Raw genomic sequence first — 20,105 nt, 5'->3', positions numbered from 1 at the left:
TATATATATATATATATATATATATATATATATATATTGGTGACATCCAAGTTTACAAATTCCCTTTTCCTGACGGACAGACATCCAGATCCTCCGCTCATAGTAACATCTCAGAACCCTGGCATCTCTCTCCCCACATCCACCACTGCTGGCGGCTCACCTCCAACAGCCCAAAACTACTGGCTCTTCACATCCAACTGCCCAACACTGTACGATTAACTTCCAACGAATCCAACCAGCCACAGACTGCACACGGCGGAGCCAGTGATATTAATACAGAGCGCTACGTAGCGTTACCAACGTAAAAACCTAAAAGGCCTACTCACAAGATGATAGTTGAAAGCCGCGTCTGCTAATTCTGATTTCAGATTTCTGTGATTTCCATAAATCGCTTCTGGCCAATGGCGGGGTGGTTCGTTCGACAGCTCAAGGCCGATTTCCTTCCCCATCCTTGAAACGATCCCAGCCTGTGTTCCGTCTCTAATGACCTCGTAATCTTCCTTCCTTCCTGCCTTCCCTCATACAATCATTATCCCATCTTGGTCTAATTTCGTACGAGTCAAATGGTTCAAATGGCTCTAAGCACTGTGGGACGTAACATCTGAGATCATCAGTTTCCTAGACTTAGAACTACGTAAACCTAACTAACCTGACATCACACACATCCATGCCCAAGGCAGGTTTCGAACCTGCGACCGTAGGAGCAACGCGGTTCCGGACTGAAGCGCCTGGAACCACTCGGCCACAGGGGGCGGCTCGTACGAGTCCGCACACGCTTGACCATTATTCTACGATGGGTCGCATGAGGGATTTTTTTTAGAAATTTCCGTTCTGTCAACCCGTTTCCGTCCCAGAACGGTGTTTGCACCTCAGAGGGAGTCCCCGGTGGTTTCATCGCCACCGAATGCGCCCAGGAGAAACGGTCGTCCTCGGGAAGGCACCGCTGCGTCTGTCACACGCCGCGTACGGGGAAGTGCTTGGCATACCGAATACGAAGGTCGGTCTGGCGGGAAAAAAAGTCAAAACAAAGCGAGCTCCTCCCTCCCCCCACCGCAACCCAGCCCTCCCCTTTCCTGCGGGAAAATAAAAGGCCAGGAGAGAGAATGTTGGAGATAAGTGAGCTTGGAAAGGATCTCTTTCGTCGGAGACACAAAGTTCAAGGCGAGCGTAGGTGCACCGCCGTAGGACGCCCAAAAGGTCAGACGTGCAGGCGCTCCTGGCTAGCTCCTAGCTGCAGTACAGTAATTCCAGTTCCACGCTGGAAGCTGGAAGCCGGCGGAAGGCGTATGTGGTGGGTGATAGAGAAGGCCACAGTAGGTCCAGTTGCACGCTGGAAGCTGGAAGCCGGCGGAAGGCGTATGTGGTGGGTGATAGAGAAGGCCGGGGGCTACACAGATCTGTATTTGAAATTCGAGTGTTAGCAGACATAGGCGACATAAAAGTGAAAAAGCTTGCATACTTTGCCTACTGTCATTCCATAATGTCAACCGATAGAGGTACTCAGGGTACCCTCCGCCACACACCGTCCGGTGGCTTGCGGAGTATGGATGTAGATGTAGATGTAGATGTAAATGGTATAATATTTTGGGGTAACTCTTCAAGTAAAACAAAAGTTTTCAGAGTCCAATACGTATTATTTGTGGAGTAAATTCACGGACGTCTTGTAGAAACCTCTTCAAAGAACTGGGTATACTAACTACTGCCACTCAGCATATTTACTCCTTAATGAAATTTGTCCTAAATAATATATCTCTTTTTCCAACAAACAGTTCAGTTCATACAAACAATACCAGGAACAAAAATGATCTACACAAGGACTTAAAAGCGCTACTCAGGAACACTCAGCTTCAATAAATTGCCAGCAAACATAAAAAATTTAGTTACAAATAAAGATGAGTTTAAAAGGAGCCTGAAAGACTTACTAGTGGCCAACTCCTTCTACTCCATTGACGAATTTTTTAATAGAAAAAAATGATGTAATGTATATATTCATACTATTAGTATTGTTATTTTAGCTTTTTTTTTAAAAAAAAAAAAAAACGTGACATGTTCCACATCCACGAGAATCTCCTCAACACGGATCTATGGAACGAAAAAATAATCTAATCTAATCTAATCTTCTCGTCTTTAGTTTTGTTAGCACTGGGTCCACAGCCTAGACGTATCGGGTTGGTGAATACGTTCGTACCGTTTTTCCACAAGTTCAATAAACACGACAGATACACATAACACGGACTTTATTTGTCAATAATACTGAGTGTTTCGAAATGAATGTACAGCTTTTAAGGCTGTGCAGAATTTATTGCATTCAACTTACAATTATAAAATAATACGTGAGATTCAAGAGCAGCTCAAACAGGTTTGTTTGTATACGTACGCGTAAAGTGTGTAAGTAGGCTGTTTAGTTTTTTATATTGGTAACGTCACGTAGCGTTCTGTATGAAAATCACTGGCTGTGCTGTGTGCAGTCTGTGGCTGGTTTGCATTGTTGGAATGTTTACTACTGTAGTGTTGGGCAGTTGGGTGAACAGCACGTAGCGTTGCGCAGTTGGAGGTGAGCCGCCAGCAGTGGTGGAAGTGGAGAGAGAGAGAGAGAGAGAGAGAGAGAGAGAGAGAGAGAGATATGCCAGAATTTTGAGAGGTTACTACAAGGGAACGACCTGAACGTATGTCCGCCAGAAAAAGGAAATTTGTAAAGATGGATATCATGAATTGATAGATATATATATGATGACTTTCGAACACTTTTAAGGTAAATACATTGTTTGTTCTCTATCAAAATCTTTCATTTGCTAACTATGCCTATCAGTAGTTAGTGCCTTCAGTAGTTTGAATCTTTTATTCAGCTGGCAGTAGTGGCGCTCGCTGTATTGCAGTAGTTCGAGTAACGAAGATTTTTCTGAGGTAAGTGATTTGTGAAAGGCGTAGGTTATTGTTAGTCAGGGCCATTCTCTTGTAGGTATTATTGAAAGTCAGATTGCGTTGCTCTAAAAATATTGTGTGTCAGTTCATTGATGATGAGAATAAGTAAAGAGAAAACTGAGTACGTTGAGTTTTTCTCAGCAGTCTTTCTATCAAATAACGTAATAGGTTTACCAGTACTGTCGTTTATAAAATTTCAAGAGGGACGTTTCAACTGTAGAGTGTGGAACGATCAAGAACGTGCTGGACGAGTGAGAGCCTTTCATGGCCAGCCCCAAGAAGTCAGCTGGGAAGACCAGTCGTGAATTGGCAGTTCCAGTCACGTCTTTGAGGAGACTTTTAAGAAGACACAACTACTTCCTTATGATCTGCAGATGTTACAAACTCTTAAGGCCTAACGATTTACGTGCGAACTTTACAAACGAAACTTGCTCCGCGACGATGAAGAATTTCTGGACCATGTCATCTGCAGTGACGAATCGACATTTCACCTAAGCAGAAATGGGGACACACATAGTGTTCTCCTATGGAGGTCAGCAAATCATTATGTATGTTGACATTTCTGGTTCCATGAAAAGTCGATTTATCACGGCAGATGACATTGTCCAGAAATTCTTCATCGTCATGCAGCAACGTTTCCTTTGTAAAGCTCGCACGTAAATCGTTAGGCCTTAAAGTTTGCGGGAGGACGACGGTTCAATCCCGCGTCAGGCCATCCTGATTTAGGTTTTTGCCTAAATGGCTCCAGGCAAATGCCGGGGTGGTTCCTTTCAAAGGGCACGGCCGACTTCCTTCCCCATCCTTCCGTATTCCGATGAGACCAATGGCCTCGCTGTCTGGTCTTCTTCCCCACAACAACCCCAACCCTTAAACTTTGTAACAACTGCAAATGATAAGGAGGTAGTTATAAGTGTGTTCTTAAAAGTCTCCTCAAAGACGTGACTGGAACTGCCAATTCACGACTGGTCTTCCGAGCTGATTTCTTGGGGCTGCGCATGAAAGACAGTCTCTCCATCACGTTCTTCACTCACTCTTGATCGTTCCACGCTCTTCACTTTGCCCATAGGTATAAAAAAAAGAAAAAAACTGCTCTTTCATTTCATCTATTATTTATGATTGTAATTTGAGTGCAATAATTTCTGCACAGCCTTAAAACCGGTATACTCATTTTGATACACCCTGTACATTCTTGTGCACTATTTACACCGTCTGCAAAAGCCGCGTTAATTTCTCGATTCTGTGGCCCCAGAAATCACGTCGTTTTGAGGCGAAGACATTGTCGGACCGTGTTCGGGAGCCCATTTTCGTGCGGAAAGGAAGTCTTTGAAGGTTGTTCGATATAGAGTGGAAAAGGTGAAAAATCTGAGGCTGCAAGATCAGATGAATTAGGTGCGTGTGGAATGATTTCCCAACCCAACTGCTCTAGAGTGCTTGGGTGTCAGTCTAGCAGAATGCGGAAGGCCGTTATCGTGGAGTAGCATCGCTTCACACAGTTTTCCTGTTGGTTGTTCTCAGATTGCGTCTGCAACACGTCTCAAGTGTTGGCGACGTCCCGTGAAAGCAATTCGTACTACACCACATATGTCTGTTCCACCGGATGCACTACATTATCTTTTGCGGATGCGCGCAGGTGTTTGTACGGGGTTGCAGCTCTGTTTGGGCTCAGCCATTCCTTTCTTTTCCTTATGTTAGCGGAAGGACATCATTTCTCGTCATCAGTAACGCTAAACTATAGGAACAGTCGGCTTTGCTCACGAGCCAATTGATGACGAGCAAGCACGGTCATATCTTCACCCGCAGATTTTTGTGATATTGGCAGTACCCACACACCCGTTTTTTGTACGTTCCCCGTTTGGATGCAAATGTCGCACGATGGTAGAATGATCACAGTTCGTCACATCTGCAAGTTTTCGAGTACACTGACATGGATCATTATGGATTAATGGGTTGAAACGACCTTCATCAGACCCCGAAGGTCTTCCTGAACGCCGGCCGGTGTGGCCGAGCGGTTCTAGGCGTTACAGTCCGGAACCGCGCGACCGCTACGGTCGCAGGTTCGGATCCTGCCTGGGGGACGGATGTGTGTGATGTCCTTAGGTTAGTTAGGTTTAAGTAGTTCTAAGTTCTAGGGGACTGATGATCTTAGACGTTAAGTCCCATAGTGCTCAGAGCCATTTTTCTTCCTGAACGCGGAGAGTCAGTAATGTCAAAACAACCTCCTTGAAGCGAGAAAACCTTTTCTTGCAGTGCTCTGTCCAATGGCAGTATCCCCATACAGGGCGCAAATGTTTCGTGCTACCTCCGAAGCTGCCATCCCGTTACTGAACACAATCAGGAATTTCCTATTTCCCCACTTGGTACTCATTTCCCACCGTCTACAGCTCCACTCATCTCCAAATGGCTAAATGACAACATTTAAACTCAAACAGCAAACAAGCTGCGACTTTGTCGCGAATAAAACAGTGATCCGTCTATGCAGTAAGTTTCCTTTAATATTTACGTTCGGTTCGGTAATCTGTTAACAAAAAGTTTGTGACCATAGACGTAAATTAAAGGAAACTTATTTCAAACAGCAAAAGTGAACTACTTACAAAAATGACACTTGGAAAATAAAACCATAGCAACCGGAATACCAACATGCAAAACAAAAACACTGCGAACTTATGCATCAGCCTAACATTTCTCGAAACACAACATTGCCCATTGTGCACTGTGCCATTTTCACTATGTTTGCTGTTGAGCAATTTCCAGTTTTTAGTCATTATCAAGCAGCTAAACACAGTTAGGAAAATATACTTAAAAAAAGAAACTATGAAACACATCAGATGCCTGAGTCATTAATTTAACACAGGATACAGTCATGCATTTACATTGAGATAACATCCATGCAGCATGTGGCAACATATGAACTTTTCCATCTGCCTACATGCGAAACTACTTATAAACATTAACACGAGCTTTATCAAGTAGGAACAGAAAGTTTGTAATGCACGTGGGAGAACCAAGCAGAATGCAAGTTAAGTACGCTTCGTATTTAACATCCATCCATAAGAATCTCACGAACTTCGACTTTTTCTCTCGACGCGTACACATGCAATCTCAAGTACAAACGGCTGTCCAATGAACAGCAACGATACTTCCAAAGACCCTATACGTTTATGCTGACAATGTACGCCTATGCATTATACATATTTCTCTGTTCATACTCTAAAGAAGGAAGACAATTAGATGCTTCATTTCCTAAGTACTATACACTTAACATTCGTTACAGTGTCGCAGCTAACTAAAACTAATAACATGAATGTGAACTGTCTATTACGTACGGTGAAGAACATAAATTCTGCGTATCGTACAGCCATTAAAGCAATTGATTTATCCCATTACCTGGTGCATTTGTTTAAAAATGTCGTCGTGAAATTGCGATACGAAATCTCAGATTCTACTAAAGCCCCTCAGTTTCGAAGTACCACTCTTGACTACAAGACGCTGAAGAATTTCTACTGTTGAGCAATTACGTATCGAGTCTCAGCGATAGGTACTGCCTGTGAGTACAGCGAATGGAGCGCCAGTAAGAGGTGCAAAAGATGAACAGGCAAAATCACGCAAAATTTCTAGCACAACCATTTCCGAGATAAAATTTCGACGTTAGGCCGTAAATAAAACTTTGAATAACAAGTAGTTATCGCTAATAACAGAAAATAGGTAACTAAAAAAGGAAAAAACACCATTACAAGCTGTTATTAATAACTATAATGAAAAAAGCGAAATTGAAGAAGTTTTTGTATAAAACTAACGGCGATATAAAGGAAATGAGAAAAACAATGGGAACACAAACATGAGTTAGGGGAAGGAATTCAACTACAGAAAGTTTTGAGATTGTTGCTGTAGTGCTCCTCCGTCCAAAGACTTGTTCGATACAGCTCGTCTCTTCATCAATGCACAACCACTCCCACTTCATTCCATCACCAAACTGTTGAATGCTTGATACCTCAGGATGTCTCCTATCAACCGATCCCTTCTTTCAGTCAAATTGCGCCATAAATTTCTTTTTTTCCAGTTCGATGCAGCACCTTCTTATCAGTTATTCGACGTAACAATCTAATCTTCAGTATTGATTCGTAGCACCACATTTCAAAAGTTCACTATAGCCGATATAATTGTCTTGAGAGATACAGCAACTGCATTGACATTTATGATAATTCTCATTTATTTTTGCATCTCATTTGCACGTTTTTCGTTAGATTACATGTTTCGATCCCTCTGCATCATCTTCAGAACTAAGTGGTACTCTGATACGTGCTACTGAGAAGAGAATCGAGAGAGCTGATAACGCAACTACTTAGATCTGAAAATGATCCAGAAGGATCGAAACATGAAACCTAATTAAAAAAGTGCAACTGAGACGGAACCATAAATGAGAATTATCTTAAATCCAAAAGCTTCTGTTCTCATCTTGTCTGAATTGCTTATCGTCAATGTCTCACCTCCGAAAAGGCTACACTCTGGACAAATAGAAAAGACTTACTAACACTTAAATTTATATGCGATGTTAACAAATTTCTTCTTTCCAGAAATGCTTTTTTGCTATAACCATTATTAGACTTTTATACCCTCTCTACTTCATCATCAGTTGTTTTGCTGCGCAAATAGCAAAACTCATCTGCTATTTTTCGTGTCTCATTTCCTAATATAATTCCCTCAGCCCTGTCTGATTTAATTCCCATACACTCTGTCACCTGTGTTTTACTTTTGATGTTCATCTCACACCCCTTTTAAAGATACTATCCACTCCAATCAAGCATGAGAATAAAACTATAAAGCAAGTAGTTAGAAGTGGAAAAGATAAAACAGAATTATAAATTATGAAACAAAAAAAGATCGCAAAAGATGTTTCCTATATATTTCTACGGTAATTCAATAAAAAAATGAAGTATCGAAAGACTCATTTCTTAGATCCAAATCTTTACTATTATCTTTCCAAGATACACCTATTCTGTTCAGAAATCCCAGAAATGCAAGTAAATCGTGAAATAAAACTACAGGCAGCTGCAGCCATTATAAGGCACTTGTGAAACGTTAAGACTGTTTCCGTGAACCAATTTCCAGCCATTTCAAAACCACCTGACGCATCCAGAAGTATTGATGCCATCTGGAGAAAGGTTTAAAATCGCTCCTGACTGCTTCATGAGACTACAGCGACTTGTACAGGTCACAGCTAGTTGGAGCTATATGTTACTACACGTACAGCCGCGACTGTCGTTCTATAATGTCTGGATAATCTGAACAGAACATAAAATGTCTTTGGGCTATCTTTCTCCAGTTTCTCAGTTTTTACCTCCTACTTTATACTTTAATTCTGTTGCTTTGTCTGAAAAACCATCTGTGATTAGCATTCTTCTCCAAGAACTCACTTTCGTATTTCTAGTGTTAAACAGTATCTTGTCGCATTGTGTGGGGATCAGTAATCATCTGCTGTAGAGAATATCGTGGCTAACATGTGATTTAAAAGCAGAGTCTAAGTACCGTAATTTCGAAATGCTGAGGTAGGTTCTAGAAATGTAAGTATTAATCACAATCTTCTTTAAACGGCTTTCACTAACGCCATTTCTATGTATAATCATCACAAGGCAGCCAAAATATTTGTCATTGCATAACTAGTTTAGGTGACATGACATTTTGTTCCAAAATTTTTTAATTTTTATTTTGTTTATTTTGTAATTCTAAGGTGTGACGAATTATGAAATACGTCCAGATTAGCTGAAGAATAATAAATATTTCAGCAGCTTTATGATGATTATACGTAAAGAAGTCAGAAAGCACAATCGGTGCTATCGCAGTAGTGCAACCTATAGCAGATGAAGTTGAACTGGCGGTCTCAAGGTGATTAGAGGGGAATAGAGCAAGTGAGGTAAACTGCAGCGTGAAAAGACGAAAAAATACAATTCTTGAAACTGTATCTCCACATCATTTGCGTCTGGTACACAACATCGTACCTAAAATGCGATTAAAACACAACTGAAGTTTTGCAGTTTCGGAGCACCGAGTTTAGGTTCCACGAACAAGACACTTCTCTCAATCTTTCTTAAGCAGCTTTCATTAAGGATATTTTTTTATTCAGCTACCAGAAGCCTGCAAAGGTGTGTGTTTTTATGCAATCTATTCAGATTGTATGTCACCACATTGCAGATTCTGGAGTTTTAAAATAAAGAAATGTAGAAAATCTGTAAGATGGTAACATGCTTTCAGAAAAAGATGGTTTAGGGTTATACACAAAAGTTGCTTTTGCATCTGGCCATAGCGTCAGTTGCAAGTTATAATGGTACTTGAATTACCTAACCATTACGGCACTTCACCTCAACCTTTCGATACCAGCAGTATTCTACTGTGTTTCTGTAAAATAGTTAACATATTTCTGTGACAACGTTACGATTTGATTTCATTAATGTAGAGGTACTTTGATACATCGATATGTTTATATCGCAATGATATGATTCTTATGTGTATTCTCTCTTTTGTCACTATGATCTTTGACGTACTTGTAACTCTGATTTTTGGGCGCGAAAGTATTAATTAGAGAGTCATGTCTTGGTCGTCATGTTGAAAAGTCAGATTATGAAATGTCAACTTTAACAGTGAGGGAGATGTTTTCAAGTATGTTTTATACTGTGAAGTGATGTTGCAACAAAAGTAATAAAAAATAAGTGTGAATTAAATTCGGAGTGCTGATTACTTTTTTTACATCACCATTGTCTTAACTTGTCAAAACGTGGTTTATGGAACATATAAAACTTTTGAATATCGCAGAATAACACCTAGGCCTCTTTGCATCCGAGCTTGGAATCATCACTACCTAGATTATCGACGATTGAGCCATGAGTTCACAACGAGACCAGCGTGGGAAAAGATGAGCGCCTAGTTTATCCATTATTTCATGAAATGGCTTTACTAACTGTGTTCTAATGACACCTGCCACATTATATAACTTTGTTGTTGCCCGAAAATGCAATATTTAGCAGTGTGAGTAACACTACAATCATAATTAAGTTTTGACCTTTGTTGTGGTAGGGTTGTTAGAAGGTACAGTGGGCAAAGTTGAACAGGCAGAGCGTCAGTGTTGAGAGTTGAATAGAGTGAGTGAGGTAAAAATCTGGAAATTAAAAAAATCATGTTCTCCATGTTATCTCCACAGTAACGGTGTCTGATGCAGAATATTGTGGGCTAAAAGAAATTTAAAGCCAACGACCTTGCCGCAATGGCAACACCGGTTCCCGTCAGATCACCGAAGTTAAGCGCTGTCGGGCTGGGCTATCACTCGGATGGGTGACCATCCGCTCTGCCGAGCGCTGTTGACAAGCGGGCTGCACTCAGCCCTTGTGAGGCAAACTGAGGAGGTACTCGACTGAGAAGTAACGGCTTCGTTCGCGGAAACTGACATACGGCCGGGAGAGCGGTGTGCTCACCACATGCCCCTCCATATCAGCATCCAGTGACGCGTATGGGCTGAGGATGACACGGCGGTCGGTCGGTACCGTTGAGCCATCATGGCCTCTTCGGGAGGAGAGAAGAGAGAGGAACAAACATTCACAATTCATAGTTCCCACTGACTTATTGGAATTTCGAAGCACTGAGTTTAACTGCCAGAGACTAGTTACCAGTATCAATGTTCTTTAAATAGCTCTTATGACAGACATTTTTATGTACAGGGGTTGTACAAGAATGTGAAAATACCGCGAGAAATTATTGATGGAACATAAATACCGATGCTAGCGAAGACTACAGGTTGCGCTGTTGTATTCGACTGCGAACAACAGCTGCGCAGTTTCCTCAAGACGTTGCAAATGTCAGGAGTGGTCAGAAAAGTGTTCTCTGTAGTTGTGAGTGCACTGGGATTAGCCGAGCGGTCTTAGGCGCTGCAGTCATGGACTGCGCGGCTGGTCCCGGCAGAGGTTCGAGTCCTCCCTCGGGCATGGGTGTGTGTGTTTGTCTTTAGCATAATTTAGGTTAAGTGATGTGTAAGCTTAGGGGCTGATCGCCTTAGCAAGTCCCATCAGATTTCACACACATTTGAACATTTTTTTTGTGAGTGCATTATGTCAGAGGTGAGTGAATTCGAAAGTGGGCGAATTATTGGTGCCTACGGTGGGTACTTGCACAATCAAAGTAGCTGAAGTGTGTATTGTTTCGAGAGGCACCATACAGAAAATTTAGACAGCATACGGGGAAAGCGGAAAAGCATCATCTGCAAAGTCTCCACGCGGAGGAAAGTGTGTGCTGAGTGGTCGTGACAGACGGTAACTGAAGAAGGTTGTGACTAAAAGTAAAAGTCACTGCAGAACTGAATATCGGGCTCGCGAAACCTGTCAGCATCAAAACCAAACGAAGGGAGCTCCAGAGGCAGAGAATTCCAGAACGAGCTGAGATTCCTTGCCGGCCGTGGTGGCCGTGCGGTTCTAGGCGCTACAGTCCGGAACCGCTCGACTGCTACGGTCGCAGGTTCGAATCCTGCCTCGGGCATGGATGTGTCTGATGTCCTTAGGTTAGTTAGGTTTAAGTAGTTCTAAGTTCTAGGGGACTGATGACCTTGGAAGTTAAGTCCCATAGTGCTCAGAGCCATTTGAACCATTTTTTTATTTATTTTATTTTATTTTATTTTTTATTCCAAAACTACACAGCAGTGATTCAAATGCCTGTAAAAAGGAAGCGTGAAACCAAGCCATAAAACCCGGACTGGGAAGCAATGGAAAACTGTCTTTTGGTCGGATGAACACTGTTGAACACTGTTTCCAAACAAATGGTTCAAATGGCTCTGAGCACTATGGGACTTAACATCTGTGGTCATCAGTCCCCTAGAACTACTTAAATCTAACTAACCTAAGGACATCACACACATCCACGCCCGAGGCAGGATTCGAACCTGCGACCGTAGCAGCAGCGCGGTTCCAGACGGAAGCGCCCAAAACCGCACGGCCACTGTTTCCAGCTTCTGGCCGTGTTCATGTCCGAAGGGTGAAACGTGGAGTGGATTCGGTGATGATTTCAGCAGCCACGCCGTGGCTGATGGTTACCCTGCGTTACCACCGAGGGTTATGTGACCATTCTGGCTGATCAGATCTATCCCATGGTACAATGTTTGCTCTTCAGTGGTTATGCTGCGTCTCCTGTTCATACAGCTCGCATAGTCCAGCACTATGCACGAGGATGAATTGTCACATGTAGCCTAGGCACCACAGTTACCAATTCTCTTTATTAGTGAACCTTTATGGCCTACTTTGAAACGTTTTCGCTCCCCACTTCCATAACAGTTACCTCAGAGTGCCACTATTTTGCAGGAAGAATGGTATAGATTCCCTTGAACACCATAGACGTGTTCATCCGTACCGTACCGTAGTAGCAATGGGGGGCTGTTTGCTGATGATGCTGTGGTTTACGGGAAGGTGTCGTCATAGAGTGACTGTAGGAGGATACAAGATGGCTTGGACGGGATTTGTGATTGGTGTATAGAATGGCAGCTAATTCTAAATATAGATAAATGTAAATTAATGCAGATGAATAGGAAAAAGAATCCTGTAATGTTTGAATAATCCATTAGTAGTGTAGCGCTTGACAGTCACGTCGATTAAATATTTGGACGTAACATTGCAGATCGATATGAAGTGGGACAAGCATGTAATGGCAGTTGTGGGGAAGGCGCATAGTTGTCTTCGGTTCATTGGTAGAATTTTGGGAAGATGTGGTTCATCTGTAAAGGAGGCCGCTTATAAAACACTAATACGACCTATTCTTGAGTACTGCTCGAGCGTTTGGGATCCCTATCAGGGATTGAGGGAGGACATAAAAGCAATTCAAAGGCGGGCTGCTAGATTTGTTACTGGTAGGTTTGATCACCACACGAGCGTTACGGAAATGCTTCAGGAACTCGGGTGGGAGTCTCTAGAGGAAAGGAGGCGTTCCTTTCGTGAATCGCTATTGAGGAAATTTAGAGAAGCAGCATTTGAGGCTGACTGCAGTACAATTTTACTGCCGCCAACTTACATTTCGCGGAAAGACCACAACGATGAGAGAGATTAGGGCTCGTACAGAGGCATATATGCAGTCATTTTTCCCTCGTTCTGTTTGGGAGTGGAACAGGGAGAGAAGATGCTAGTTGTAGTACGAGGTACCCTCCGCCACGCACTGTATGGTGGATTGCGGAGTATGTATGTAGATGTAGACGATTGGACGCTGTTTTGAATGCCAACGGTTTTCCTACACCGTATTAGCCATGTAATGCATTCTGGTTTGTGTTTCCGTATTTCCGTAGTTTATGCAATACGTTACTATCTGGAAGTCTGTTTTAGTTTATTTTTAATACGCTAAAGATTTTCAGATTACGACATATATCGAAACTACCCGAAGAATAAAAAAAAATATTTTAGCACCTTTACGGTGATTATACATAAAAGTCTGTAATCGATTTTGATGGATGGATGCAGCAGTAGCCACAGGTACAGTTGATGAAGTTGAACAGGTATTCTGCTTGGATCTGGTTGGAGAGAGTAAGATGAAATGTAGCATGTAAAGACGACATATATCTAAATAATCAACAACAAGTTGTAGAAAATAAATTTAATTTCTTAATCTGTTTTGGGCACTTAGTGACCTTCTTCAGAATGTTATAATTATCGCAGTATTTACGAGTCTCAACAATAATGTGCATACAGCATGTGGTTCATAGTGCCTGTACATATCTGATATAAAGAAGCCAAACAACAACATACAAGCACTATGAACTATAGGAATGGCACTTAACTGTATGCATGTTATTGTTGACACTTGCAAATAATGTGATAGGTACAAGTTTCTGAAGAAGAGCACTAAGTACCTGAAACCAGTTAATAAATTAAATTTCTTTTATACAACCGGTTCTAATGATGTAGGTGTATCCATCTACAGTTTCTGAGGATGGATAAAATGATAAAAGACGATATACTTGTCAACTGGAACGAAAAAAAAATTCTTAAAATGGTATCTCCCCAATACCCGAATCTGAAGAAGAAAATGGTCGCCAAAATGTGATTAAAAAGCAACATACAAGCACTATGAACCATTTGAAGACGGCATTTAACTGTATACATGCTATTGTTGACATTTCCAAGAAATGCGATTGGTATAACTTTTTGAAGAAGGCACTAAGTACCCGAAACCGATAAAGAAATTAAATTTCTTTCAAAAGCTGCGACATCGTCGCAAAAAAACACAGTGACCCGTATATGTAATAAGTTTCCTTTAATTTCCGTCTATAGTCACAATTTTTTTTCCTGTTTCACAGATTACCAGTTTCGGTCTGTAATGACCATCATCAGATCTGTCTCATACAATCAAAGTGCATTAGGACTTTGATTGTATGAGACAGATCTGATGATGGTCATTACAGACCGAAACTGGTAATCTGTTAAACAGAAAAAAAATTGTAACCATAGACGGAAATTAAAGGAAACTTATTAAATTTCTTTTATACAACTGGTTGCTGATGATGTCGATATATAGAACTACAGTTGCTGAGGGTGGATAAAATACTAAAAGGCGATATACTTGTCAACTGGAACAAAATAAAATTAATGCCTACAATGGTATCTCCCCAATATCCAAATCTTAATGTGATTAAAAAGCAGAGTCTCCTCTGAAGTGTTGTAACCTCAAAGCGCCAAATTGAGCTCACAAAACTTGTTACTAATCACTGTTTTCACAAACTCCTTTCATAAAGGATATTTTTCTGTGTAACCGCAAGAAGGTGCTAAAATAATTATTGTTCTCCAACTAGTTTCGCGATTCTATCAACATATGTCAGATTTTTTTTTAATATTTATTTTAAAATTTTCAAGTCTGATTGATGATGACACGTTGACTACATTTAGCTGTCACACAATGGAAATTTTGGAAGCTTTATGGTAGCTGTACATAAAAATTTCACCACTGCATTTGGTCGTACCAGCAGTGATGGGAAAAGTGAAAGAAGTTGAGTAGGCAGGGACTGAGTGTTGAGAGGTGAATAGAGCGAATGAGGTACTCACGTAACAGGGCCGCCCATGTCTGCAGCGGCGGCTGTGCAGTCGACGGTAGGGTGAGTGTGTCCTCGCAGCTGTGTCTGCAGCTGTGGTCCGCAGCTGTGTCCGTCAGCGGCGGCTGCAGCCTGGCATCTGACCAGTCCCGATGAAGGCGCGCCCGGCTGCGGCGAAACGAAAACGAAAACGGCCGCGCGAGAAAGTCACGCCCGATCCACTCTCCCCCTCTCCCTACCGCTCTCTCTGTCTACTTCTTCACTGCCCCCTCTCTCTCTCTTTCTCTCACTGCCTCTCTTGCTCTCGTTTCTACTTCTCCGGCTGCGCGCGACCGCAGACAGTTGAAAAGAGGCCCCACAGCCTCGCGGCCTTATATATATAAACGTCGGTACGGTCACGTGACCACGTCCACAGCCCTTCCCCCACCCCCCTTCGTCAAGAGGACCACTCTCTCTCTTCCTCCCCTCTTTCCGATGCCCCCACCCTTCTTCCTCTTTACATCTCATTACGCACCACACAACTTCCTAAGAACGTCTTCTTCTCCGAAACATATTGATCGTATCTGCCAAACAGTAGCAACGCAGAATTACTATGTCTTATACAGACCTAGTAACAAAAAATGGTTCAAATGGCTCTGAGCACTATGGGACTTAACAGCTGAGGTTATCAGTCCCCTAGAACTTAGAACTACTTAAACCTAACTAAACTAAGGACATCACACACATCCATGGCCGAGGCAGGATTCGAACCTGCGACCGTAGCAGTCGCGCGGTTCCGGACTGAAGCGTCTAGAACCGCTCGGCCACCGCGGCCGGCTCATTAACACGAGCTTTATCAAGTAGGAACAGAAAGTTTGTTATACATGAGAGAGAACCAAGCAGAGAAGAAATTAAGTACGCTACGTATTTAACAGCGAACCTTTGAAGAACTTCCTTTCCGCACGAAAATGGGCTCCCGAACATGGCCCGACGGTGTCTTCGCCTCAAACCACATAGTTTCTGGAGTCACGGAATCGAGAAATTACCGCAGCGTTTGCAGACGGTTGTAAATAGTGGAGAAGAATATACAGGGTGTTTCAAAATGAGTATACTGGTTTTAAGGCTGTGCAGATTTTATGGCACTCAACATAGAATTATAAATAGTACATCAAATGAAGGAGCAGCTCAGACAGTTTTGTCTGTATACCTACCCGCAAAGTGAAGAGCGTCGAACGACCAACAGTGACTGAAGAAATTGTGAGAGTCTTTCATGCCCAACCCCAACAAATCAGTTCGGAAGATTAGCCGTGAATTCCTGTCACGTCTTTGAGGAGACTTTTCAGAAGACACTTATAACTATTTCCTTATCATTTGCACTTTTTACAAACTCTAAGGTCTAACGATTTACGTGCGAGCTTTACAAACGAAGCGTTGCTGCAAGACGATGAAGAATTTCTGGACCACGTCATCTGCCGTGATAAATCGACTTTTCATCTAAGCAGAAATGTCAACACACATAGATTTGCTGACCTCCATATGCGTACACTATGTGTGTCTCCATTTCTGCTTAGGTGAAATGTCGATTCGTCACTGCATATGACATGGTCCAGAAATTCTTCATCGTCATGGAGCAAGTTTCGTTTGTAACGCTCGCACATAAATCGTTAGGCCTTAAGAGTTTGTAACATCTGCAGATGATAAGGAAGTAGTTGTGTCTTCTTAAAAGTCTCCTCAAAGACGTGACTGGAACTGCCAATTCACGACTGGTCTTCCGAACTGATTTCTTGGGGCTGGCCATGAAAGGCTCTCACTCGTTCAGCACGTTCTTCAGTCACTCTTGGTCGCTCCACGCTCTACACTTGAAACGTCCCCCTTTAATCCTAACTAACCTAAGAACATCACACACATCCATGCCCGAAGCAGGATTCGAATCTGCGACCGTAGCGGTCGCGCGGTTCCAGACTGTAGCGCTTAGAACCGCTCGGCCACTCCGGCCGGCAGATCTCGTAACCACGGCGGATTTCAGGAATCGTACCGATACTGGGAAACGTGTCAAATGTCAAGAGGACAAAATTTTCCAAGTACGGCGAATGCAATATTTCGACCTACCGTGGACGTGCGGTAGCGTTCTCGCTTCCCACGCCCGAGTTCCCGGGTTCGATTCCCGGCGGGGTCAGGGATTTTCTCTACCTCGTCATTACTTGGTGTTGTGTGATGTCCTTAGGTCAGCCGGCACGGTAGCTCAGCGTATTCGGTCAGAGGGTTAGCTTCCCTCTGTAATAAAAAATCGATCAACAACGAACTTATCCGGATGTCTTACGACGTCCGCCCCGAGCAGATGAAACGAACACAACCGAACAAAATGAGATTTAAAAACAAAAAAAAAGGTTAGTTAGGTTTAAGTAGTGCTAAGTTCTAGGGGACTGATGACCATAGATGTTACGTCCTATAGTGCTCAGAGCAATTTGAACCATTTTGGAACAAAGTAAACAGATATAACAACAACCAATTTCATGCAATAATCGATTGTTAGCATTCTTATGTCAGCATTTCACCATTCATATCATCAGTGAAATTAGACGTTTCTCTTTGTGGTCTGCGAAATGACTTTGTTGGTAGAAGACAGATTTGAAATTATGGAAGCATATGTGAAAACAAGTTCGATTGAAGAAACTCCCGAAATTTTCGGAGCCTAGTATTCGTATAGAGTCTATATGCAAACAGAGCAATACAGAGTTTGTATAAAAACTGCCGCAACACGGATCTTCGCAAAATGTAAAACGACAAAGAATTCCTCCAGTTCGCACACTAGAAGTTACTATAGGCATTCGCAGAATTATTCAGAGTCTAAAAAAGTCTACACGTAAGTTGGCCCAACAGGCGCATGTAAGTAGGAGGATGTTAAAAAGTCTCAAACTGAAGCGACGGTTGTGCAGCAATTATGGGAGGACAGCAATCAGATATGTATAGAGTAAGGCACGTGACTTTTGAACAAAACCAAGGATGGTTTTTAAGACCCTTTCCATTACATCATGAGTGACGAAGCACCGTATCATATTTCCGGTCATGCGCATTCACAGAACACGAGGTTCTGGACAAGGGAGAACGCAAACACCGTGTGTCAGCAACCACTCCGCGGTGAAAGATTCGGCATTTGTTACGGTGTAACAGGAACCAGCAAATGTCATTGAACTAACATTTTTTCACACTAACCTAAACGTGGTTGCACATATGGAAATTTCTGATATATTTTGTGCTCAATTCACTGGATATGGAATACAATACTGCTTCTTCCAGCAAGACGGGGCAACATGCCACACGCCTTAGGTATCCCTGCATTGTAAATAAATGACAAGTCCACTCTGCTCTTCGTTTCTGTAATTTCACTGCATTTCCTGGGGGTATTTTCGTTCTACATTTACATCTACATGACTACTCTGCAATTCACATTTAAGTGCTTGGCAGAGGGTTCATCGAACCACAATCATACTATCCCTCTACCATTCCACTCCCGAACAGCGCGCGGGAAAAACGAAACTAAACCTTTCAATTCGAGCTCTAATTTCTCTTATTTTATTTTGATGATCATTCCTACCTATGTAGGTTCGGCTCAACAAAACATTTTCCCATGCGGAAGAGAATGTTTGTGACTGAAATTTCGTAAATAGATCTCGTCGCGACGAAAAACTTCTTTGCTTTAATGACTTCCATCCCAATTCGCGTATCTGCCACACTCTCTCCCCTATTACGTGATAATACAAAACGAGCTGCCCTTTTTAGCACCCTTTCGATGTCCTCCGTCAATCCCACCTGGTAAGGATCCCACACCGCGCAGCAGTATTCTAACAGAGGACGAACGAGTGTAGTGTTAGCTGTCTCTTTAGTGGACTTGTTGCATCTGCTAAGTGTCCTGCCAATGAAACGCAACCTTTGGCTCGCCTTCCCCACAATATTATTTATCTATGTGGTCTTTCCAACTGAAGTTATTCGTAATTTTAACACCCAGGTATTTAGTTGAGTTGACAGCCTTGAGAATTGTACTATTTATCGAGTAATAGAATTCCGACGGATTTCTTTTGGAACTCGTGTGGATCACCTCACACTTTTCGTTATTTTGCGACAACTGCCACCTGCCACACCATACAGCAATCTTTTCTAAATCGCTTTGCAACTGATACTGATCTTACCGGGCGGTAAATTACAGCATCATCTGCGAACAACCTAAGAGAATTGCTCAGATTGTCACCCAGGTCATTTATATAGATCAGGAACAGCAGAGGTCCCAGGACGCTTCCCTGGGGAACACCTGATATCACTTCAGTTTTACTCGATGATTTGCCGTCTATTACTACGAACTGTGACCTTCCTGACAGGAAATCACGAATCCAGTCGCACAACTGAGACGATACCCCATAGCTCCGCAGCTTGATTAGAAGTCGCTTGTGAGGAACGGTGTCTAAAGCTTTCCAGAAATCTAGAAATACGGAATCAATTTGAGATCCCCTGTCGATAGCGGCCATTACTTCGTGCGAATAAAGAGCTTGCTGCGTTGCACAAGAACGATGTTTTCTGAAACCATGCTGATTACGTATCAATAGATCATTCCCTTCGAGGTGATTCATAATGTTTGAATACAGTATATGCTCCAGAACCCTACTGCAAACCGACTTCAATGATATAGGTCTGTAGTTTGATGGATTACTCCTACTACCCTTCTTAAACACTGGTGCGACCTGCGCAATTTTCCAATCTGTAGGTACAGATCTATCGGTGAGCGGGCAGTTGTATATGACTGCTAAGTAGGGAGCTATTGTTGTCGTTGCAACTACAAGAAAATCAGTTTCTTTTTCCTTTTTTTCCCCACCAGACACGATCCGCTTTATTGAGGTAAAGCATCATCAGTGGTCTGCAACAAAAGATATTTACAATTTGATTTGTTTTTAACATCGAAAGAGAGTGCGTTAACAATATGTTGCTTTTCACTTACAGTGATTTCTGCTTCATTTCTCGCCTACATCTGGAGGTGCCATCTGCTAACACATCTTTGATGTTTTTCATCACACACTAATGCTTGTAAAGTTTTCACTGTTCTACAGAATTAAGCAGTTCTTATGTTTTGCACAGCACACTTTTCCCTACACCACTATTTTCTGTTTATTTTTGTATT

At 42.3% G+C, this 20,105-nt stretch overlaps 1 protein-coding gene across 1 annotated transcript in view; it reads right to left on the bottom strand.

Annotated features, from left to right (window-relative positions):
• LOC126295440 (mucin-19-like) overlaps nucleotides 1–15,302 on the bottom strand; it is a 293,300-nt gene extending 277,998 nt beyond the window's left edge. The window contains exon 1 of the mRNA XM_049987938.1: nucleotides 14,973–15,302. Coding sequence (XP_049843895.1) covers nucleotides 14,973–14,989 — 17 coding nt within the window. The 5' untranslated portion in view covers nucleotides 14,990–15,302. The remainder of the gene's footprint in view (nucleotides 1–14,972) is intronic.
• Nucleotides 15,303–20,105: the final 4,803 nt, after the last annotated feature.

The sequence above is a fragment of the Schistocerca gregaria genome, chromosome 11 (genome assembly GCF_023897955.1).
Source record: "Schistocerca gregaria isolate iqSchGreg1 chromosome 11, iqSchGreg1.2, whole genome shotgun sequence".
In the NCBI taxonomy this organism is placed as follows: domain Eukaryota; kingdom Metazoa; phylum Arthropoda; class Insecta; order Orthoptera; family Acrididae; genus Schistocerca; species Schistocerca gregaria.
Note: the sequence above shows the minus strand (reverse complement) of the source record. Positions and strands in the feature narration are given on the sequence as shown.